We start from the raw sequence: 25552 nt of genomic DNA, 5'->3' as shown, positions 1-25552 counted from the left end.
TACTCCCTATAGCTTTTAATTCCCAATGAATTTGATGAAATAATCCATGGAAAAGTGCAACCAGAGGTCCACCTGCATAATAATAATAATTGGACAAAGTTCAAATAAATCGGCCCTTAGCCTGCCATCCAGGGCACTATTGATTTGGTCAGTGATAGTCTTGGTTGAGCTGTCACAGCTGCCCTCCAGGGCTGGCCAGTTGTTTTGTGCACCTGTTAAAAAAAACTGGACAGCAGCTACATTGAAAGTGGAGTATGTGGAATAAGAGTGAGGTGCTATGTAGGCAACCTCACTTAATATAAATTCTGAGAAATCAGTAGAGGCCACACAGTGTAAAAACCACCCCACTGTCTTTATTTAGTTAGTCATTTTACAGTAGTCACTCGTAAGTAGCTGCCTTGAGTTTCTTTTTCTGTCTCTTTTTCACATTGTTCTACTTTTCTTTCTCATTTTGATCAACACAATGGAAGAAACAATGAACAAATAAACAAGAGCAAAACAAAAAAGAAAATGGATAAAATGCCCCTTATCAAAGAAAGCAGGAATTTTGGCAAGAGGTGATGATGGTGGTGGTGATGACAATGTTGATCCAGTGCATCTGTCTGGTGCAATACAGTTTGGTAGAGACAAGACTGTACAATTTAGTGGTCAAGTCTGAGTCAACTTGACTAGGCTGGGGGTGAGAAGATGACAGATTTTGGAGTCTGGAATAATTTCCTTATCGGACTATCGGATCAATTCCGATAAACCACCACACATTTATGTTTCTCTGAAAGTGGTTGTCAGTTTAACTTTTGATATGCTTTCACATGCTAGATTGTGCCCTGGTGAACAAACTGGATGACGAGGAGGAATAACAACCCCACATTACTGATAGAAAAACTGACCCATTCAGTCTATGAAAAGTGAAATATTGATTTGGATGAGTGTGTATGGCACAAGGCAATTTTCCACCATATTGGACATTTGCGTCGCTGTAAGCCTCAGCCCACCACAATTACAGTTGCTACGTGGTAAGCTCTGCTCTGTTAGCAGCATAGCTTAGTGGCAAACAACAATTACTTTAATCTATGATCTAAAGTAGGACTTTAACACTGAAATACACTGGACTACCCAGCTAAATGGTCACCAGCATGGACAGCTAATAAGTTATACTTTTGAATCAAGTTTTTTTTTTTTTAAAGGTTCATGATTTGGCTGTGTTTTAATCAATACCCTTTCAGGGTAATAAAGCACACTATAGCTCAGTGTTCCCTCCTAAATTGTCTTCTGATCAATCAGTTAGTGCAATCTTGGTACCAATGCTTTGTACACAAGTCAATAAATTCACACAGGAACACTGGAAGCGATTTAGAATACACAACTGGGTAAAGATGAAATCACTGTCCAAGCTGGGCATGTGACCTTTCAAACCAACCTTTTAGGGAAAGGAGGAGACCTAGTCAGTTGTACAACTGAATGCATTGGGACAACTACCATTTGTCTAGTGGCTCAATCTTTACTTGGCAGGTCTCTAGCTCTACATGTATACCCAAAGGAAGCTGATTTGAGTTCTAATAATGGTATTGGGAATTGAAACAGAACCGATGAGGATGGAATCACTGAAAGTCAAACAGAATAGTTGAAAGGATACAGAAACACATGATTTAGATGAGTTACAGATTGAGGCTTAAGACCGTCCACCAACCTGCCTACAGTTGGTGAGGTTAAGCTACAGATAGCACACAGCAGTAAGATCCACTGTGGCACTGAAGCACAAATACAGATCAACATGGCTCAGGAAGTGGACAACTGCTATAGCAGGAGAGACATACAGACAGACAGGGGAAACACTTGACCCAACCTGGTATGGTTGAGTCCAGCATTGCAGGACAAAGTGCTGTCCAGTCCAATACTGAATGAACTGGCCCTATCAGTCCAGATCAGTCCGATAGCTACTGTCTGAACTGGTCCAATGCAGCCCGATTCAGCTGAATACCGTTTACGCATGTCAAATACTGCTCATGTTAATTCAATACAGCTCAAGTCTGTACATTTCCGCTCAACCAAATTCAATACAGTTTGGGCTCTGGTCTGAACGACCTCCTGTACGTGCTGGTTTCAACCGATAACATCCATTATTAATAATGATAGGGTGAGCAGGAAAAGTATAAACTGACTGTTGACGTTGGCCTCAACTGGATTGGTTAAAAAAAGGTCAGCCTGAATAAAATACTGCACTGGATTTGTGATTATAGTCAAAATCCAGCATGCACAGGGGTACCCTAATGGAGAAACAATTTGGGGAAATGCTGCAACTGTGTCAATCAAACCCTCATCCTACAAGACGTTTAAGGTAATGACACTGCAAGGCAGGTTGGAGGGGCTGGGATGTTTCCTGGCTTTGGAAGACAAGCAGCATGTGGACACTGACATGAAAACCCAATTCTGGGGAAATCTTCCAAGTCCCTCACATCTGAGGCAGAAGTCCAACCAGGGTCAGCCTTCGTTTGAATCCCCCCTGCCACGTGGAGCAGCGAGCGCAGTGCAACGGACGGTCTTTCTTATCGACACGGTTTTCCCAATTCATACTCAAAACGCGTCAGTCAGTCACTCTTAAAGTTCGTGCGGTAGTGATCTAGACTGAACCTGTCTGCACATCTACAAGATAATGTTACATCAGCCAGGCATCGTGAAGCAGGGAAGAAAGGAGCCTTGGCGAATTCCAGGTCTGGTATGGAACAGTACGGTAAGCATGGTTCATTGCAGTCGGACACAGCAAGGCCCAGCTCTCTGCATAATGTACGCACACAGCACAGACGCTGGGCACCACAAGCTGCAAAAGGGCCATGGCAGCAGAGAGACAGAGTAGCGGGAAAGAAGGGCGTAAAGAGGAGGAGTGTGATGGGAAGGGTAGGACAATCAGATTCACAAAGATGGACAGACCACATAAGAATGGCACGTTGGGCGGGAAGAGAGCGGACAAGATGGCACATAATACGGCTGGACAAGAGGAAAATAAGGGGTTGTGGTCAGGGCTAGGAGTTTTGGGCTCTGGTGGCTGTCGGCCATTGAACAGGATATGTAGGACCTTGAATGTCCTTATTCCCCCCCCCCCCCCCCAGAAAGATTGAGGGCAGCAGAGAGCTTAGTGGTAAAGGTGACGGACATTTGTCGTATCTCCATCTCTTTCTCGCTCCAATTGTCATATTAAACACTGTTTACATCTCTCACACATACTTACAAAGACACACATACACACACTAACACCAGCCCAGCATCCATCTGTACATTAAACGGATTCCGATGGGGCGCAACCTCTGGCATTGGGTACATTCTTCGTAGTCTGACGCCACGAAAGAGGAAATTGATTATGGAGTGCAAATTATGCTAGTTCAAGATGGTGGCGCAGTGCAGTGCCTTTACACATGTCGGCTGGATAATGTGTTCCATGGTTGGTGTGAAGGTAGAATGAGGGAGGGAAGGGGCGGGGAGTGGGTAATTTACAGTAAACTACATTTATATACACACACCCATTTTACAGATATTGAATATGTACATGCTAAAACATTTTCAAAGATGTTCGTTCACAAACAAGTCAATCCAGAGAAATGTAGGCAAAGGTCTATAGTTCTCTCATTCCCCCCTTTCTCTTTCGTGGCTCCCACTCCATGTCCTTTTCCCTCAGTGGCTGGCTCACTGCCCACAACGCAGTGGCCCTCTCGTTCTCTTATCTCTCTGTAGTGTGGCGGTGGTTGTTGTGGGGGAAGGTGGCAGGAGGAGGGTGTCGCAGGCCCTTAGCTGTTCTTGAGCAGCACTCTATCGTCAGGGCAAGGGAAGGAGAGGAGCTGACAGGCATCGGGAGTGAGCAAGGTGCAGGAGCGCAGGTCAGCGCTCTGAAGGGAGGCACAGCGGCGTAACAGGGGCAGGCACTGCTCCGTCACCTTCACACAGCCTGAGGACAGGAGGAAACAACAGGAGGTTGACAATCAACGGTCAACCTACATAACCACAATGACTGCAACACTTCCATGAGTAGACCTGGATTAAATATTTGAATCAGGAGCCAGGTTGATATCGTTGGGAAATAGGAGAGCAAGTATCTATGCATGTTGCTACTTTAGCATGATTAAACATCTCAGAAGGAAGAAGTCGGTATCTGGAGCAGATCCCTGCTCATCAGTGGTCTGATAACCTGCAATACTCAAATACACACAAAATAAATTTTAAAAAACAGGGTACCAACCTTGGTGTATTTGGGGCTAGTGAGTCTAACGTGTAGTCTTTACCTGCCAGGTTTAGGTGGGTGAGGCTGTCCTTCAGTGGAGACATGGGGGAGGTCAGTGTGTGGATGGTCTGGTCCGTGATATTGCCACACTGACTCAGGTCCAGCTTGGTCAAGTGGGGCAGGTAGCGCACCAACAGGCGGGACGTGACATCTGTCAAGTCCAGCCCGGCCAATCGCAGCTCCGTTACGTTCTGGAACCGCCCCCCTCTGCTCTCTCCATGAGCTTTTGGACCAAGAACAAAGCAAAACATGTTCCAGGACTTTAGATTCACAGTCTGTGTGTTTATCATGCTTATGCACTATGAAAAGGGAGTGGTTGTTCACTTGCAACAAGGAAACAAGCATGACAGTACCGTTTACAGATTGGCATTTGTGATATCAAGTCTATCCAATGAACACCACATTGCATCTAACCTTCCATAGTGTATTGCAGGTTATGGATGCCTAATCAATCATCGTGTGAGACTTGTCACTAACCTGTCCGAGTGTCAGCAGGGGGCGCCAGTAGCTCCCTCAGGTGTGAGTCCTTCATGTCTTCTACCCGGCTGAGGTCGAGCAGACGTAGGCAGGGACAAGCAGCCTGACACAGGGCCGACACAGAGGACCAGGGACAGCCCGACACATTCAGCTCCAGTAGACCTGGGAGAGGAAGAGGAAGGCCAGGAGTTAGCATAACCCCTGGGGCAGACTAGCAATACGGCAATGAGGTGACGACAGCCCAACTACAATAGGACATGATCAGGCTATATTGATGGAAAAAAGACGTGGTAGGGAGGCAGAGGTGTTGAATGAACGCAAGATACCTTGTAGACGGTTGATGAGCCACATGAGCTGCTTCTTCGAGATGTTGGTATAGCCCAGGTTAAGGGAGACTGGTTGCCTGCGGATTATACCACTCAGCATAGGAGGGGTGATGGAGCGCTGCCGGCTAAGGTCAATCTGAGTCCACAATCTCTTATCACAGCACCTGAGAGAGCAAGACAGAAAATAAAAGACTGGGATGAGAATTAAAGAAAAAGTCTGGTCTACTGTACACTATAGAATGTGAGCCACTGCAGTCAATGAATATCCTTCCAGGGATGGTTTCTATTGTTCTCAACATGAAAGATGAATCTCTTAGTAGTCCAAACAAGTTTGTGTTGAACCACCCCCTTCCAGCCCAACCGGATTCTGACCCCATCTGAACCTTTTGTCTAGACTTACCACCGGCTCCATGTCCGACAGACCCTCATGCAGACGCACAGCTCCCTCTGGCTGAGGTGCTGGAAGACGCGGAGCCAGACGTCGCGGGGCATCACGTGGGAGGAGCCGCTGTCCAGGGGCAGGCAGTGGGGCTCGGGGCAGGCTGGCGGTGGCCGCACCAGGTGCCGCTCCATCTGCACAGGCCGGGGAGGCGAGGGCACAGCAGGGGGGCTGCGTTTCATCATCTGCGAGCGTGGAGCCATCCGGGACGGCTGTGACCGGGGTGAGGCGGCGAGGGCTGACATGCCCCCTGAGGAGTTGCTGCCTGGGCCCAGCAGGCCCTCCCCTCCCCCGTTGGATGTGGTAGTGGCAGTAGAAGCAGAAGAGTTGCTACTGTTCCTCGACGTTGGTTGGGACCCTGATTGCTTGTTGCTACGGATCTTGTTGCCTTTGTTGCCCTTGCCAGTTCCGTGTCGGTGGTTGGCCACCGAGCCTCCGCCGCTGCTGCTGTTGTTGGCGTTCTCCTTCTCCTGAGTCTCTCGGTCCCTCACCCCCGCCCGTGTCCGTCCATTGCGCGTCTCAGAGCCGTTGCTGCGTTTACTGGAGAAGCCCTCGGAACCTGGCGAGGGGCCGTGGCCGGAGGAAGGTGGAGGCTGGGTGGAGGAGAGAGGGGAGGGTGGAGGCAATGGGGTAGACTTCCGACTCCTCTCCCCGCTCTCCTCGTCATTCCCGTCCGTCGTGAGCCCCTTGCGGCCCCGTGGAGGTCCCTCCCCCCTACGCCTGGGCTTGTCTCCCACAACCTGCTCCTCCACCGCCTCCTCCTCCTCCTTAACACTTCCCTCTCCCTCAGAGTCCTCACTGGCACTGAAGCCCAGCTCCGCCAGCCTCCTGTCCCTCTCTCTATCCCGTTCCCGGTTGCGCTCCCTGGCACTGTTGCTATAAGCGACGGGTGCGGGGGAGGAGGGTTCAGAGCCGCGGCGGCCATCTGAACCGGAAGGCGAGTCAGAGTCGGACTCCGAGTCGGACTCGGAAGTAGACGAGCTCGATGAACTGGACTCGCGGACACGCTCAAGGAGCTGGCACATTTGCTTGAAGCGCTCCAATTTCTCGCGGTGGTGCGAGCGCTGGTCCTGGCTGGCCGTGGAGGTGGGGGACTGCGTGGAGTTGGAACCCCCTCCGGAACCCTGGCCGCCTCCGGTGGAGGAGTTGGGCCCATTGGACTCTGCAGTCTCTGACACGTTGGGCTTCTGTTTCTGTCATGGGAGGAATAACGTTAGTGAAGAGAGTGACAGAGGAGCAGCTCTTAGTTACCATATGCTTTATGACAGAGCTTCGTCGTTTTTAAAAGATAAAACTTTATGTTCATATGAAGAATTACCTTTTTCAAGCGTTTTTCATGGGCCCCTTTCATCTGAGGGAGAAGGTCAGACAGAGACAAGAGTTGGCAAGCTGTGTTCATAGCAACTTGTCACAACTAGTAGGCAACTTACCAACTATACACTGAGTATACAAAACATTAAGGACACCTGCTCTTTCCATCACACAGACTGACCAGGTGAATCCAGGTGAAAGCTATGATCCCTTAATGATGTCACTTGTTAAATCCACTTCAATCAGTGTAGATGAAGGGGAGGAGACAGGTTAATGAAGTATTTTAAAGCCTTGAGACAACTGAGACATGGATTGTGTATGTGTGCCATTCAGAGGGTGAATGGGAAAGACAAAGAATTTAAGTGTCTTTGAACGGGGTATGGTAGTAGGTGCCAGGCGCACCAGTTTGTGTCAAGAACTGCAATGCTGCTGGGTTTTTCACACTCAACAGTTTCCCTGTGTGTATCAAGAATGGTCCACCACCCAAAAGACATCCAGCCAAATTGACAACTGTGGGAAGCATTGGAGTCAACATGGGCCAGCATCCCTGTGGAACACTTTCTGCCCCTTGTAGAGTCCATGCCCCCAACTCAATATTAGGAAGGTGTTCCTAATGTTTGGTATACTCAGTGTGCATGCTAAATGTTTGCATACAGCAACACTTCACAAAGATCTTCCTACCTTCTTTTTGGGGCCGCTGTCCTGGGGCAGCTCCTTCTCCTTCTTCCTCTTGTGACCATCCTGCCGTCCCCCGTCCTCTAAAGAGGAGGGGGGTTTCTTTTTGGTGGGCGGAGGATCGTCCGTCAGCTTCCATCGGCCCACCTCCCCGTTGTCCATCCGCCTCTTCCCTGAGCCATCACCCCCGTCCTGATGTGTGGAGAAAGGAGAGGAGGATTTAAGAATATGTTCAGTGCATTCGGAATGTATTCAGACCCCTTCCCTTTTTCCACATTTTGTTACGTTACAGCCTTATTCTAAAATTGATTAAATTATTTTTTTCCCCTCAATCTACACACAAATACCCCATAAGGACAAAGCGAAAACAGTGTTTTTTTATAGACATTTTAGCAAACGTATTAAAAATAAAAAACAGAAATACCTTATTTACATAAGTATTCAGACCCTTTGCTATGAGACTTGAAATTGACCTCAGGTGCATTGATCATCCTTGAGATGTTTCTACAACTTGATTGGAGTCCACCTGTGGTAAATTCAATTGATTGGACATGATTTGGACAACAACTGTGGGACCTGTCTATATAAGGTCCCACAGTTGTCAGAGCAAAAACCAAGCCATGAGGTTGAAGGAATTGTCCGTAGAGCTTCGAGACAGGATTGTGTTGAGGCACAGATCTGGGGAAGGGACCAAAACATTTCTGCAGCATTGAAGGTCCCCAATAACACAGTGGCCTCAATCATTCTTAAATGGAAGAAGTTTGGAACCACCAAGACTCTTCCTAGAGCTGGCCACCCGGCCAAACTGAGCAATCGGGGGAGAAGGGCCTTGGTCAGGGAGGTGAACGAAAACCAGATGGTCACTCTGACATAGCTCCAGAGTACCTCTGTGGAGATGGGAGAACCTTCCAGAAGGACAACCATATCTGCAGCACTCCACCAATCAGGCCTTTATAGTAGAGAGGCCAGACGGAAGCCACTCCTCAGTAAAAGGCACGACAGCCCGCTTGGAGTTTGCCAAAAGGCAAAAGACTCTCAGACCATGAGAAACAAGATTCTCTGGTCTGATGAAACCAAAATTGAATTATTTGGCTTGAATGCCAAGCGTCACGTCTGGAGGAAACCTGGCACCATCCCTACGGTGAAGCATGGTGGAGGCAGCATCGTGCTGTGGGGATGTTTTTCAGCGGCAGGGACTGGGAGACTAGTCAGGATCGAGGGAAGGATGAATGGAGCAAAGTACAGAGCGATCCTTGATGAAAACCTGCTCCAGAGCGCTCAGAGCCTCAGACTGGGGTAAAGGTTCACATTTCAACAGGACAATGACCCTAAGCACACAGCCAAGACAACACAAGAGTGGGACAAGTCTCTGAATGTCCTTGAGTGGCCCAGCCAGAGCCTGGACTTGAACCCGATCGAACATCTCCGGAGAGACCTGAAAATAGCTGTGCAGCGACCCTCCCCATCCAACCTGACAGAGCTTGAGAGGATCTGCAGAGAAGAATGGGAGAAACTCCCCAAATACAGGTATGCCAAGCTTGTAGTATCATACCCAAGAAGGCGAGGCTGTAATCGCTGCCAAGGTGCTTCAACAAAGTACTGAGTAAAGGGTCTGAATACTTATGTAAATCCGATATTTCAGTTTTACATTTTTTAGAAATTGCAAAGATTTTTAACAGTTTTTGCTTTAGAATGGAGTATTGTGTGTAGATTGATGAGGGGAAAAAAATGTCATCAATTTTAGAATGAGGTTGTAACGCAAATTTGGAAAAAGTCAAGGGGTTTGAATATTTTCAGAATGCACTGTATATGTAATAGCCTACCACAGTATATGAAATGGGGATAGGGTCAATGAAACACAAAATTATATTCCAATTTAAGAGCTTATTTACACAAATGATCTGTAAGGAAGAACGTGTTCCATCCCATTACAAATCGATCCTCCTACCATATCAACCATTATTGATTAATCCATACATTATAGATAAGTCCATTGTCACCCTCTCTGGTTTAGTTTTATCAGCAGAGCCTGACAGACCAGTGTTCCCAGTCACTGTTCTCACCTTACTGGTCTTGCCTTCCTTGTGGCATTTTGGACACTCCCAACAATTCGGGATTTCATCGTTTATGATGCCTTCTGCTTTACCCATCTGTAGGTTGGAGAAAATAAACAATGAAATCACAATCATCATTCAATCAATGTATGTAACCAATACTAGATAGAGCAGACATTTGACTTAAGTATGAATGGAAGAGTGTCTCTCTCTCGCTCTCACACACTACTTCTCCAGCTATGACAGCCGGCCATACACATGGAGGGTCTGGCCCCACCTTGAGGCAGCTGGGGTGGATGATCTCGTTGCAGATGGTACACTCCATCAGAGAGAGGCTAAACTTCTCTTCTTCCGTGTCCACCGTGTCCTCCTTCCCCGCCTCCCCACACGAGAAGCACACTGCCGTGTGGGGCAACACAGGCTGCAGGGAAGAAAATAAAAACATAACCATGTTACATAACCATGTTAAACAATGTAATATACACATTAGGTTTGGAATGTAGGCCTGTATTTATTCAATATAAATCTAATATTATATGTGCGTAACCAATATAAATGTGTATATGTACATAAATCAAATATTTTATGTGGGTCCGTTCAGGATAGAGGACTCAGATGTGGAGCTGTAACTATGTACTCATTCACTATGGATGGTACATTTATTATGTATCCAAATTGAAGCTCAGAAATAAAAAATTGGACACCTGCTGCTCTTATGAGGACCTAGCTAATTGAGAGTGTGTGGATGAAAGCAAATGCATTAATTTAGAGATATTTGCCTGCCGCTTCAAAAAAAAGAGGTAGAGGGAGGAGTGCTTTTTCAGAAGCACAGGGACAGAGCACTGAATATATTAGGTTTATTTTCTTTGACACATTACCCCAGATGTCCAGCTCAACATTTTCAATAACCTGCCAACAGTGGAATTTTGACAGTATCAAAAAAATAAAAAACTGTACTGAGGTGAAAATTACTCACATATGAGGTCAACAGAATCTAGCCTAGCTAGACCCACTGACAAATTATTAGGCATTAATATGAGAGTAGGTCTTCATTCTGCACAGATTCTGTGGATTAGGATCTCTGTAGCCATCCAACCTAATTTCCTTCCTTCCCCACAAGATCACAGTCTCCCAGCTATCCGTCTAGAAAACATAACTGATCAAAGCAAATTACTACCCTCCAAACAATAACAAAAAAACACCCAAGTAACAATGTGCTCAGTTACCAAGGAAACGCATCACATTTCCAACATCTAAGCTACCAGCCATCTACGCCATTTTAAGCATTCGCAAACCAATCAATAAAAATCACTCGGAATCATTTAAGGCGTTCAAACAAGCTTATCCATTTTCATGCAGGGGATGACTACTCTATTTTGATGACAATCGCTCTCTGAAACAGCTTTGCTAAACCAGAGGGGCTGATTTGCAGAATGTAAGCAGCAAACAGTTGATATGTCATACAGTGCCTTCAGAAAGTATTAATTCCCCTTGACTTATTCCATATTGTTGTGTTACAGCCTGAATTCAAAATATATTTTTTTCCTCTTTCACCAATCTACACACAATACCTCATAATGAAAAAGTGAAAGCATGTTTGTAGAAAATTGCTAATTTATTGAAAATTAAATACAGAAAATTAATTTACATAAGTATTCACACCCCTGAGTCAATAGAAGCACATTTGGCGGCGATTACAGCTTTGAGTCATCTTGGGTATGTCTGTATCAGCTTTGCACATCTGGATTTGGGGATTTTCTCCCATTCTTCCTTGCAGATTTTCTCAAGCTCTGTTAAATTAGATACGGATCAGTGGTGAACAGCAATCTTCAAGTCTTTCCACAGATTTTAAAATGGGATTCAAGTCTGGGCTTTGGCTGAACCACTCAAGGACTTTCACATTCTTGTTCTGAAGCCATTCCAGCGTTGCTTTGGCTGTATGCTTGGGGTCATTGTCCTGTTGGAACGTTAATCTTCACCCCAGTCTAAGGTAATTTGCACTCTAAAGCATGTTCTCATTTGCCTGTATTTGGCTCCACTCATTGTTCCCTATCGTTACCAGTTTCCCAGTCCCTGCCGCTGAAAAGCATCCACATACCATGATGCTGCCACCACCATACTTCAAGGTAGGGATGGTGTTAGACAGGTGATGGAGCGGTGCCTGGTTTTCTCCAGACATAGTGCTGTGCATTCAGGCCAAAGTAAAATGTTTGTCTCATCAGACCACAGAATCTTTGGCCTTATGATCTCAGAGCCTTTTTGCAAACTCCAGGTGTGCCGTCATTTGCCTATTTCTCAGGAGTGGCTTCCGTCTGGCCACTCTCCCATAAAGCCCAGATTGGTGAAGTGCTGTTGAGACTCATTTTTTTTCATTCATTTTAATTTATTTAGCCAGGATAGTCCACTCCGTAACAATTGCCACTGTTTTCCAGGGAGTCCTGAGTTCCATACAATCAATAAAAAAAAAGACATGCAGCATACAGTGGCTTGCGAAAGTATTCACCCCCCTTGGCATTTTTCCTCTTCTGTTGCCTTACAACCTGGAATTTAAATGGATCCCAAGGGAGATTAATACTTGCAAGGCACTGTACATACAAAAGCACATCTAAGACTGCTTTCCTTCTGGCAGGTTCTCCCATCTCAGCCAAGGAATTTTGTAGTTCTGTCAGTGGTCAATGGGTTCTTGTTCACCTCCCTGACCAAGGTCCTTCTTGCCTGGTTGCTTAGTTTTGTTGGATGGCCACCTCTAGGCAGAGTCTGGGTAGTTCCATATATTTTTCCCACCAATGTGCTCTTGGAAACTTTCAACACTCTAGAAATTGTTTTATACCCTTCCCCAGATATATGCATCATTACAATTATATCTCAGAGATCTACGGACAGTTCCTCTGACTTCATGGTATAGTTTCTGCTCGGACATGCACTGTCAACTGTGGGACCTTATATAGATTATATGTCCAAACAATTGAATTGGCCACAGGTGGACTCCAATCATGTTGTAGTGACATAAAGGATGATCAAAGGAAATTGGATGCACCTGAGTGTCAAATGGGTGTGCATATTTATGTAAATCAAGGGGTATGAATAATTTCTTTAGGCACTGTAACTGTAGTCATCAATGGGTTGTGTCGCTCGATTGTGTATCATAAACATAAGAGCTTATATTCCAGTCTAAACAGTGGTTTCGGTTTAGATGGGATCTCAATGAGTGTGAGGGATATACCAAAAGCTCTTAAAGCTCATCCTTTCACGTTCGGGAAAAGACGCGGGTCACAACATGTTAGCAGTTTATGTGGAGACTCCCTTCTTCACGTGTTTATTGTTTGGCAGGGTGGATGGTTTGTGTAACAGGAAAAACAACCTTAACTTGAGTCTTGCGTGGATAAACTACAATATCGATCGGGTTCAAGTCCGGGCTCTGGCTGGGCCACCCAAGGACATTCAGAGACTTGTCCTGAAGCCACTCCTGCGTCGTCTTGGCTGTGTACTTAGGGTCGTTGTCCTGTTGGAAGGTGAACATTTCCCCATTCTGAGGACTTGAGCACTCTGGAGCAGGTTTTCATCAAGGATCTCTCTGTACTTTGCTCCGTTCATCTTTCCCTTGATCTTGACTAGTCTCCCTGTCCCTGCCGCTGAAAAACATCCCCACAGCATGATGCTGCCACCACCATGCTTCACCGTAGAGATGGTGCCAGGTTTCCCCCAGACGTGATGCTTGGCATTCAGGCCAAAAAGTTCAATCTTGGTTTCATCAGACCAGAGAATCTTGTTTACATTTACATTTTAGTCATTTAGCAGACGCTCTTATCCAGAGCGACTTACAGGAGCAATTAGGGTTAAGTGCCTTGCTCAAGGGCAAAGACAGATTTTTCACCTAGTCGGCTCGGGGATTAGAACCAGCGACCTTTCGGTTACTGGCACAACGCTCTTAACCACTAAGCTACCTGCCGCCCCATTGTTTCTCATGGTCAGAGTCCTTTAGGTGCTTTTTGACAAACTCCAAGCGGGCTGTCATGTGCCTTTTACTGAGGAGTGGCTTCCGTCTGGCCACTCTACCATAAAGGCCTGATTGGTGGAGTGCTTCAGAGATGGTTGTCCTTCTGGAAGGTTCTCCCATCTCCACAGATGAACTCTGGAGCTCTGTCAAAGTGACCATTGGGTTCTTGGTCACCTCCCTGACCAAGGTCCTTCTCCCCCGATTGCTCAGTTTGGCCGGGCGGCCAGCTCTAGGAAGAGTCTTTGTGGTTCCAAATCTCTTCCATTTAAGAATGATGGAGGCCACTCTGTTCTTGGGGACCTTCAATGCTGCAGACATTTTTTGGCACCCTTCCCCAGATCTGTTCCTCGACACAATCCTGTCTCGGATCTTTACGGACAATTCCTTTGAACTCATGGCTTGGTTTTTGCTCCGACATGCACTGTCAACTGTGGGACCTTATATACAGTTGAAGTCGGAAGTTTACATACATTGTTGGAGTCATTAAAACTCGTTTTTCAACCACTCCACAAATGTCTTGTTAACAAACTATCGTTTTGGCAAGTCAGTTAGGACATCTACTTTGTGAATGACAAGTAATTTTCCCAAAAATTGTTTACAGACAGATTATTTCACTTATAATTCACTGTATCACAATTCCAGTGGGTCAAAAGTTTACATACACTAAGTTGACTGTGCCTTTAAACAGCTTGGAAAATTCCAGAAAATGATGTCATGGCTTTAGAAGCTTCTGATAGGCTAATTGACATTATTTGAGTCAATTGGAGGTGTACCTGTGGATGTATTTCAAGGCCTACCTTCAAACTCAGTGCCTCTTTGCTTGACATCATGGGAAAATCAAAAGAAATCAGCCAAGACCTCAGAAAAAAAATGGTAGACCTCCACAAGTCTGGTTCATCCTTGAGAGCAATTTACAAAATGCCTGAAAGTACCATGTTCATCTGTACAAACAATAGTACGCAAGTATAAACACCATGGGACCACGCAGCCGTCATACCGCTAAGGAAGGAGACGCGTTCTGTCTCCTAGAGATGAACGTACTTCGGTGCGAAAAGTGCAAATCAATCCCAGAACAGCAGCAAAGGACCTTGTGAAGATGCTGGGGGAAACAGGTACAAAAGTATCTATATCCACAGTAAAACAAGTCCTTTATCGACATAACCTGAAAGGCCGCTCAGCAAGGAAGAAGCCACTGCTCCAAAACTGCCATAAAAAAGCCAGCCTACGGTTTGCAACTGCACATGGGGACAAAGATCGTACTTTTTGGAGAAATGTCCTCTGGTCTGATGAAACAAAAATAGAACTGTTTGGCCATAATGACCATCGTTATGTTTGGAGGAAAAAGGGGGGTACTTGCAAGCCGAAGAACACCATCCCAACCGTGAAGCACGGGTGTGGCAGCATCATGCTGTGGGGGTGCTTTGCTGCAGGAGGGACTGGTGCACTTCACAAAATAGATGGCATCATGAGGAAGGAAAATTATGTGGATATATTGGAGCAACATCTCAAGACATCAGTCAGGAAGTTAAAGCTTGGTCGCAAATGGGTCTTCCAAATGGACAATGACCCCAAGCATCCTTCCAAAGTTGTGGCAAAATGGCTTAAGGACAACAAAGTCAAGGTATTGGAGTGGCCATCACAAAGCCCTGACCTCAATCCTATAGAACATTTGTGGGCAGAACTGAAAAAGCGTGTGCGAGCAACGAGGCCTACAAACCTGACAACTTATTGTAGGAAGCTTATGGAAGGCTACCCAAAACGTTTGACCCAAGTTAAACAATTTAAAGGCAATGCTACCAAATACTAATTGAGTGTATGTAAACTTCTGACCCACTGGGAATGTGATGAAATAAATAAAAGCTGTAATAAATCATTCTCTCTACTATTATTCTGACATTTCACATTCTTAACATAAAGTGGTGAGCCTAACTGACCTAAGACAGGGATGTTTTACTTGGATTAAATGTCAGGAATTGTGAAAAACTGAGTTTAAATGTATTTGGCTAAGGTGTATGTAAACTTCCAACTTCAACTGTAGACAGTTGTGTGCCTTTCCAAATCATGTCCAATCAATTGAATTTACCACAGCTGGACAATCAAGTTGTAGAAACATCTCAAGGATGATCAATGGAAACAGGATGCATCAGAGCTCAATTTCGAGGCTCATAGCAAAGGGTCTTAATACCGAAGGTATGTTATTTATTGTTAATACATTTGCAAAAATGTCTAAAAACCTGTTTTCGCTTTGTCATTATGGGGTATTTTGTGTAGATTGATGGGGGGGAAAATGCATTTAATCCATTTTAGAATAAGGCTGTAACATAACAAAATGTGGAAAAGGGGAAGGGGTCTGAATATTTTCAGAATGCACTGTATGTCCTGTGCATGTTCCAAAGGTTAGTGCCAGTTGTTCCAGCCTATCTAGAAAACGGTTGTACAATTTTTACATTTACTAATGCATTCACTTTCGGATGCAATAGAGCAGTGGCACTTTTCCTAATGAGAGTACAATAATATTGGTAACGATGCAAGTGTGTGAGGTGCAAAAATAGCCTATTTATTGCCTTATTGCCTTACCTCCATAACTTGCTACATTTGCACACACTGTTATATATTTTCGGTTGTATTTTTGACTTTATGTTTTTTTTTTACCCCATATGTAACTCTGTGTTGTTGTTTTTATCGCACTGCTTTGCTTGTTGTTCAAACATATTGCTCACCATATGTCTACTGCAGAGGGACAAGAGATAGCCATGAGAAAACAAGTTTTGATCAGTCATGGAAATAAAAAATGGCTGAAAACAAATTGGCTGCCTATTTAAAAAGAAGATGGAGAACAAACTATGAAGGACAAATACTGGAGTTTTGGTGCAGGTACACGCAACTAGCGCAAAATAATATTGCAAAAACGATACAGTATATCCTCAAAAATAATATTGTGATATGCAACTATCGATTTCTCCCCCCATCACTAGTGTGCGTTCTAACTTACAGCTGTGCACTGTCGGAGCAGACAGGACTGCTTCATCCTTCCGGGCCCGCCAAACTTTTTCATGTCCTTGCAGAAGTGGCACTCGCCGCACTCTGTCCGCATGCAGGCCTGACAGCGCCGGCACCGCGTCCGCCGCCGCCGTGCCCCTCCCAGAGCCTTACTGCCTGACATTCCCTCTGCAGTCAACTGGGGAGAGGAGAGAAACAAAGGTCAATACAAATATACACTACATATACTAGATGCCTGCAGTCAGACCTCCCCACTGGAGAGAAAAAAAAGAGATACAGGTAAACATAAATGTTTTGTTACATTACAGCCTTATTCTAAAACTTTTAAAAAATATATAATCTCACTCTACACACAATACCCCATAATGACAAAGCGAAAACAGGTTTTTAGAAATGTTTGCAAATTTATAAAAAATACAAAACAGAAATACCTTATTTACGTAAGTATTCAGACCCTTTGCTATGAGACTCTAAATTGAGCTCAGGTGCATGCTGTTTCCATTGATCATCCTAGAGATGTTTCTACAACTTGTTTGGAGTCCACCTGTGGTAAATTCAATTGATTGGACATGATTTGGAAAGGCACACCGATCTATCTAATATAAAGTTCCCACAGTTGACAGTGCATGTCAGAGAAAAAACCAAGCCATGAGGTCGAAGAAATTCTCCGTAGAGCTCCGAGACAGGATTGTGTTGAGGCACAGATCTGGGGAAGGGTACCAAAAAATGTCTGCAGCATTGAAGGTCCCCAAGAACACAGTGGCCTCAATCATTCTTAAATGGAAGAAGTTTGGAACCACCAAGACTCTTCCTAGAGCTGGCCGCCCGGCCAAACTGAGCAATCGGGGGAGAAGGGCCTTGGTCAGGGAGGTGACCAAGAACCCAATGGTCACTCTGACAGAGTTCCTCTGTGGAGATGGGAAAACCTTCCAGAAGGACAACCATCTCTGCAGCACTTTACCAATCAGGCCTTTGTGGCCAGACGGAAGCCAGTCCTCAGTAAAAGGCACATTACAGCCCGCTTGGAATTTGCCAAAAGGCACCTAAAGGACTCTCAGACAACGAGAAACAAGATTCTCTGGTCTGATTAAACAAATCTTGAACTGGAAGCATGGCGGTGGCAGCATCATGCTGTGGGAATGTTTTTCAGCGGCAGGGACTGGGAGACTAGTCAGGATCGAGGGAAAAATGAATGGCGCAAAGTATAGATAGAGATCCTTAATGAAAACCTGCTTCAGAGTGCTCAGGACCTCAGAATGGGGCGAAGGTTCACCTTCCAACAGGACAATGACCCTAAGCACACAGCCAAGACAACGCAGGAGTGGCTTCGGGACAAGTCTCTGAATGTCCTTGAGTGGCCCAGCTAGAGCTCGGACTTGAACCCGATCAAACATCTCTGGAGAGACCTGAAAAAAAGCTGTGCAGCGATGCACTCCATCCGACCTGACAGAGCTTGAGAGGATCTACAGAGAAAAATGGGAGAAACTCCCCAAATACAGGTGTGCCAAGCTTGTAGCATCATACCCAATAAGACTCAAGGCTGTAATCGCTGCCAAAGGTGCTTCAACAAAGTACTGAGTAAAGGGTCTGAAGACTTACGTAAATATAATAGTTAAATGTTTATAAATTAGCAAACATTCCTAAAACCTGTTTTTGCTTTGTCATTAGGGGTATTGTGTGTAGATTGATAGGGGGGAAAAAACAATTTTATCCACTTTAGAATAAGGCTGTAATGTAACAAAATGTGGAAGAAGTGAAGGGGTCTGAATACTTCCTGAATGCACTGTACATAACAGATAGTCTTATGCACTACATATGCAGCTACAGCCTATACCATATACTGTCTGACATCCCCTCTGCAGTCAACTGAGGAGAGAGGTCAACACAAACTTTACATACACTACAGTCAACTGGAAAACAGGAGACAGGTTAACATCCAGACATCCCCACTGCAGTAACTGAAGAAAATTAGACAGGTTAGCAGAAATATACACTGCAAATACAGATAAGCACCACAATCTGGATATCCCCTCATGTCATATGGGAGGGAGGACAAACAGTTCATGAACATACACAAACTGGAGTGTGCTCCAAAGACAGCAGGATAGCTAAAGAGAAGGAAAGAGGAGAAGGGACAAGAGCTTATTCAGTGAACATACTGAACACGCATGCCAGACAGAGAGAAAGACTGACAGTGCAAACACTAGTGGGCAACAGGAGGCCTGTCTGCTCTGTAGACTACTCCTCAGACAGACACCATAAGTGCTGACAGGCTATAGCTATAGCGCATGGTCTATGCTCCTTACCCCCATGTTATCAAATCCAACAAGGCACATACTGCAGGGAGTGTATGGAATCTCCGCATTCCAAGGCCTCTAATAAAAATAGGCTTGGTTTACTCTTAGCCCAAGCCCATGTGACAAGCCCCAAGCTAGTTGCATAACTTAGAACACAAAGCCTTGGGAACTTAACAGATATTGTTTCTTGTACCAACGAATCCCGCCTCGCCCCTTCACTCCAGGAACTAGTACAGGTGATTCTAAATTTCCTTGAACAGCCAGGATCAAAGAGCACATGGCTAAGGCACTGAGGCCCTGGGTCTTCTCTTCTGTAAACAAGAATGTGGTTCCTGCCTAGAACAAAAGACTGGTCAGGAAGATAATTATTGCATCATGAGTGACTGAGGATATTGAGGTGTTTTGGAAGGTTCAAATTGCATTGCGTGGGCAACTAAACAGATATAGTTTAGGCTGAGAGAATAGGCTTTGAAATGTCTAATGGTCCCATGATGCATCATTAGATCGTGGACATTTGTTTAAGAGGCCAACTTTAATGTTGGTGCCACAACCTCTGGATGGTGCTTAAAGGCATAGTGCTTATTTAAAAACCTATAGGAAACAGAACTGTACAGGCCTATCTACTGTACAATTACACGAGGGTTAGGCATATTTTGCCTGTTAACGAGTAATACACAACGAAAAGTGATTCCCTTCGGATAGAATTCAGAAGGCTTTTTTGGACTTTTGGGGTGTTGCGGAGTGCAGTGTCTGGATTTTAAAGACCAGCGATTCAAGGGGTGCATGTCATCTGCTCCCGTCCAGCATGAGTTTTGCTAGCACAGACTGGAATATGTTCCGGGATTCATCCGAGGTCATTGAGTACCACATCAGTCACCGGCTTCATTAATAAGTGCATCGACAACGTTGTCCCCACAGTGACAGTACGTACATATCCCAACCAGAAGCAATGATTTACAAGCAACGTCCGCACTGAGCTAAAGGCTAGAGCTGCTGCTTTCAAGGAGCGGGACACTAATCCGGACGCTCATAAGAAATCCCGCTACAACCTCCGACGAGCCATGAAACAGGCAAAGTGTCAATACATGACTAAGATCGAATCCTACAACACCAGCTCTGACGCTCGTCAGATGTGGCAGGGCTTGCAAACTATCACGGATTACAAAGGGAAACCCAGCCGTGAGCTGCCCAGTGACGCTAGCCTACCAGACGAGCTAAATGCCTTCTATGCTTGCTTTGAAGCAAGCAACACTGAACCATGCATGAAAGCACCAGCTGTTCCAGATGACTGTGTGATCACTCTCTCTGTAGCCAATGTGAGTAAGACATTTAAAACAGGTTAACATTCAAGGCCAGACGGATTACCAGGACACGTACTCAGAGCATGCGCTGACCAGCTGGCAAGTGTTTTCACTGACATTTTCAACCTCTCCCTGACCCAGTCTGTAATACCTACATGTTTCAAGCAGACCACCATAGTCCCTGTGCCCAAGAACGCCAAAGTAACCTCTCTAAATGACTATCGCCCGTAGCACTCACATCTGTAGCCATGAAATGCTTTGACAGGCTCACATCAAGACCATCATCCCAGACCCACTCCAATTCGCATACCGCCCCAACAGATCCACAGATGACGCAATCTCTATAGCAATCCACACTGCCCTCTCCCACCTGGACAAGAGGAACACCTATGTGAGAATGCTGTTCATTGACTACAGCTCAACATTCAACACCATAGTGCCCACCAAGCTCACCTCCCTCTGCAACTGGATCCTGGAATTCCTGACGGGCCACCCCCAGCTGGTGAGGGTAGGCAACAACATATCTGCCACGCTGACCCTCAACACGGGGGGCCCTCAGGGGTGCATGCTTAGTCCCTCCTGTTTCTCCCTGTTTACCCATGGCTGTGTGGCCACTCACGACTTCAACACCATCATTAAGTTTGTTGACGACACGACGGTGGTAGGCCTGATCACCGACGACAATCAGAAAGCTTATAGGGAGGAGGTAAGAGATCTGGCAGTGTGGTGCCTGGACAACAACCTCTACCTCAAAGTCAGCAAGATAAAGGAGCTGATTGTGGACTACAGGAAACGGAGGGCCGAGCACGCCCCCATTCACATCGTCAGTGCTGTAGTGGAGTGGGTTGAGAGCTTCAAGTTCCTCGGTTTCCACATCACTAAGGACCTATCATGGTCGACACACACCAACAGTTGCAAAGAGGGAACAACAACGCCTCTTCCCCCTCAGGAGGCTGAAAAGATTTGCTGTGGGCGCTAAGATCCTCAAAAAGTTATACAGCTGCACCATTGAGAGCATCTTGACTGGCTGCATCACCACTTGGTATGGCAACTGCTTGGCATCCGACTGCAAGGTGCTACAGAGGGTGGTGCATACGTCCCAGTACATGACTGGGGCCGAGCTCCCTGCCATCCAGGACCTCTATACCAGGCGGTGTCAGAGGAAGGCCCTACAAAAGACTCCAGCCACCCAAGTCATTGACTGCTCTCTCTGCTACCACATGGCAAGCAGTACCGATGCACCAAGTCTGGAACCAACAGGACCCTTAACAGCTTATACCCCAAGCCATAAGACTGCTAAATAGTTGGTTAAATAGTTAACCAAATAGCTCCCGGACTATCTGCATTGACCCTTTTTGCAACAACAAAAAAATGTACTCATCACTTATGCTTCTGCTTATTATCTATCCTGTTGCCTAGTCACTCTATTCCTAGTTATATGAACATATATACCTCAATTACCTTGTACCCCTGCACATCGACTCGGTACTGGTACCCCGTGTATATAGCCAAGTTATCATTACTCATTGGGTATTTATTATTACTTTTCTATTTTTTCTTTGTCTCTGCATTGTTGGGAAGGGCCCGTAAGTAAGCACTTCACTGTTAGTCTACACCTGTTGTTTACGAAGCATGTGACAAATAAAATTATATTTGATTTCATGTCAGATGTGTAGTAGGGTTGGAACATATTTGAGGAGCCCTACAATATGCTACTAAAAAATATCGCAATATCCAAAAATCGTCTTGCACTGTTAATGACTAAATCATTCCAGACTGTTCAATTTGTGTGCTTATTTACAAAATTGGTCACATTCTCATTAAATAATCTTAGTTCATTCATTTGGACTTAATTTTCAACATATTGATACAGCCTAACTGATAAAACTGCACAGTTTTGATTCAATAGAGTATAGTCTTGCATGTCCCGATATATTGTCAATGTCAAATATCTCGATATTTGATTTAATCATATAATCAGCCCAACCCTAATGTATAGGCTATACTTTGCATGAATTAATGTAGATAAATAGATGCGTGTGGAATATAATGAGACAAGAGTAATGCACTGACACCAAGCTGGTTTAGGAGGGGGATGAAAAGCAGAGATGAGGATAATATAGGATGTTATAAATTAGAGCCAAACATGGACCAAGTGTATCACTCTCTCTCTCCATCTCACACAAAGAGAAGGGCTAAGGAAGGAGAGGGTATGGAAGGACATAGGCATGAGATTGCAGAAACCTAACTGAGATAGATGTTAGTACCAGCCAGGCACTCGTGAAATCAAAACAGTCATTTCAATGTGTGCCTCCCCAGAGGAACCTTTGCCAATTAAGCCAAGGCATTAAATGGGTGTGTTATAGCGCAGTAAACTTACACCCAGTGACATGTTTTATAGGAAATAATTCAGTAAATACTGGGGTTTGATTCATGAGATGGAAACAAATCATTCAACCAAGTCTTGGCGTTGCTAGCTACTGTGGCAGGCAAGCTTGTTAGCCTGCGTGCTTGCTAACAATCACAACAAGCATTTACTTAGCACACAAATCATGTATTGCTAAAACATGCTTGTAATTTTCATAGCAATGTTATTTGTTGGGAGGCACTTGGCCATTCTGTAAGGATACATGGCTGCCCACATTATGGCCTGTAGCGCAATATTGAATTGGATGACCAGCTAACGTTAGCTAGCTAGCTACAATGAAGATGCGCAGCCAATAACTTAGCAGCTAACGTTAGCTAGCTAATCAGTGTGGCTGCTTTACTAGCGACTGTACGTAGTTAGTTCACTACATGTTGTGTAGTGAACATGCTGTACATGAATAACATTGAAAAAAATGCATTGTTATATAAATGAATAAAATGATCAATTGATTAGACAAAGTCCTCCGTCATCTCTCCTCTATTCGCTTCCCTGCAATATGCTCTTCCTCGTTCATATTGCTCACCATCTTGCAAAAACAATGTAGTTGATACCTTATCACATTGAAGATGAGTTTAGTGGTAAACTGTTATAATTACTAACCTCTTGGTATCGAGTCGCATACTCCTTGGTCGCGCATTAGAAATAATATTATTAGCCAACAGTTAGCTAGCTAGCTTTGATATTAGCTGTTAGGGGATCGCTTCCTTGTTTCTTTCTCCTGCAGCCTTTCTTGCTGATTCTGGGTCCTGTGTGGCACGTTCACATGCGTTCCATGTTGTTACAGTAATAATGGTAGCTAGAAAGCTAGCTAGATTTTCCCTTCTTGCCCGTGTTCCCTCTACTCTAGATTAGGCAGAGATGTAAAGGATTGCCGAATGGGTATGTAACAATACATTTCAAGACGCAACACAGAGCGTTTTTTGTGCCATTCACTCCTTTCTTTGACCCCTCTCCCTGTTTCTTGGTCTCTCAAACGTCTTCCAACGTCTTCTTGAGGTCTTCAAAACGGCACATGATTTCGAGAGAAAATAAAAAAAAGTATTTCGCAGTTTAAACGTCTCTTTCAAAATGAAAGAGAATCTGGGTAGAGCGTGGCTATTGTTCTCGTTTTCTATTGTGTGTTTCTTGTTTTGTGTTTTTTTTATTAGCTCGTCAGCTACCTTGCTACTTTTATTATTAGACACGTTTAATTGTCCATATGTTCTTGGTAAGATATGTGGTCATCGTTCTCCAATTTTGTCTTGAAAAAATTAAATAAATAAATATAGTAAATAAAATATGGGGAGGAAAAATATTGCCGCGCCTCCCCTTCAAGATGTCAGGAGTGAAGTCTATGGAATTGTGGGATTTGTAGTATAAAGAGCGTAGAACCAACCAACCCAAAGTTCTAATTGTCCCACTAAAAGGCTGCAAAGGAAGCCTGGTTCGACATTCATATAGTCAGTAAACATCTGTATGTATTCTGTGATGGATGGAGAATTGTGGAGAGCAGTGGGCAATTTCTTTCTGTGTCTAAAATATCCACAAACAAAAAGTCTGATGAAACTGTACATTCAAAAAAAGGTGTGAAGAGACAGAAGGGTAAAAAAAAAAAATGGTTGTAAAGGGGTTATCCCACTGGCTATGAGGTGAATGCACCAATTTGTAAGTCGCTCTGGATAAGAGCGTCTGCTAAATGACGTAAATGTAGATTACCCCAGGGTTTCCCAAACTCGGTCCTGCCTTAGCACTACACAGCCGATTCAAATAACCAACTCATCATCAAGCTTTGATTATTTGAATCAGCTGTGTAGTGCTATGGTAAAAACCAAAACGTGCACCCAGAGGGGGCCCCAGGTCAGAGTTTGGGAAACCCTGGGTTACCCAATACCGGGTTGATGTTCCTTGGACAAATAGGTATGATGTCTTTGGGACAACATATAGGTATGGGATAATGTCGTCCAGCACCCGGCTCTCTGTCAACCTGTCTATATGCGGTAGCAATTGAGCCTGGAGAATAGATTAGGTATGATGTTTCTGGGACAACATTAGATATGTGTTTCTGAATGAGGTATCTAAACTTGAAAATGCCATCTCAAGTCTGAAGTAAGACTTTTGATGTGGCAATTATCTCTCTCTCTCTCTCACTCACACTCACTCACACTCACTCACACTCACTCACTCACACAGTGGAGATGTCATAATACCCATAAAACCTAGTGGTCAAACAGGGAAATGGTTTCAATAGTTTTTCCACAATTTATTTTTCACACAGGGAATTTTAGAAACACTTACTAAGGGCTGTGTTTTGTGTAGGCTTACCCTGGCGTGACGTTTTGATAAGCATATACATTTCTCTCGGACAAGGTGACTTGTCAATATATTCAGCTCTATTTACTCAGATTCAAAAACACAAATTAGCATAAAAGTAGACACCATGCAAGACTACAAATCCCTGCATGCTCCTGCACGTCATCTCTAGCTGACACCTTTGCTAACAGGTATTGTGTCAATTTAAAACTAGCACAAGACAGTTCACAGAATTGTCAATTTAAAGAAATGTAGCCAATTTATTCATTACTAAATGTTGCTAACATTAGATAGTTAATCCAGAGATTCTTACCTTTGCCTTGATTTGTCAGTCTCGTCCGGATCATCATGGCATTTGTAGTTAGCAGCTAATTAGCATTTCATTTTTGGCAGGTAAATACAGGCTAATATATTGATAAGTCTCCTTGTCCTAGAGTGAATTACAGTTATCAAAACGTCTTTCCAGGGTAAGCCTACACGAAACACAGACCTTGTTTTAAGTATTTCTAAAATCCCCTATGGGAAAAATGAATTGTGGAGAAGTTATTGGAACCATTTCCTTGTTTCACCGCTAGGTTTTATGGGTATTATGACTCATACTGTGGTACTCTATACTGAGATAGTAATAATTAAATGTGACAAATATGTTTAAACTCATTTTCCAAGCATATTGTTCTTGTCTGGGAGACAT

The 25552-nt window shown here is 44.6% G+C and overlaps 1 protein-coding gene across 1 annotated transcript; it reads right to left on the bottom strand.

The window, feature by feature from the left end:
* Positions 1-333: 333 nt before the first annotated feature.
* Positions 334-23815, bottom strand: LOC311104440 (F-box/LRR-repeat protein 19-like). The gene is made up of 11 exons (XM_084146277.1): positions 23173-23815; positions 16539-16724; positions 9827-9970; positions 9559-9645; positions 7502-7687; positions 6828-6860; positions 5471-6702; positions 5071-5234; positions 4745-4906; positions 4269-4490; positions 334-3934 (listed from the first exon to the last, which is right to left on the bottom strand). Exons 2-11 carry the CDS (start codon positions 16707-16709, stop codon positions 3777-3779), a joined length of 2559 nt encoding a protein of 852 aa, XP_084002403.1. The 5' UTR covers positions 16710-16724; positions 23173-23815; the 3' UTR covers positions 334-3776.
* Between the last annotated feature and the right edge of the window lie 1737 nt (positions 23816-25552).

The sequence above is a fragment of the Coregonus lavaretus genome, assembly GCF_964263955.1.
Source record: "Coregonus lavaretus genome assembly, chromosome: 28".
In the NCBI taxonomy this organism is placed as follows: Eukaryota; Metazoa; Chordata; class Actinopteri; order Salmoniformes; family Salmonidae; genus Coregonus; species Coregonus lavaretus.
This window is presented reverse-complemented; position numbering and strand designations above follow the sequence as displayed.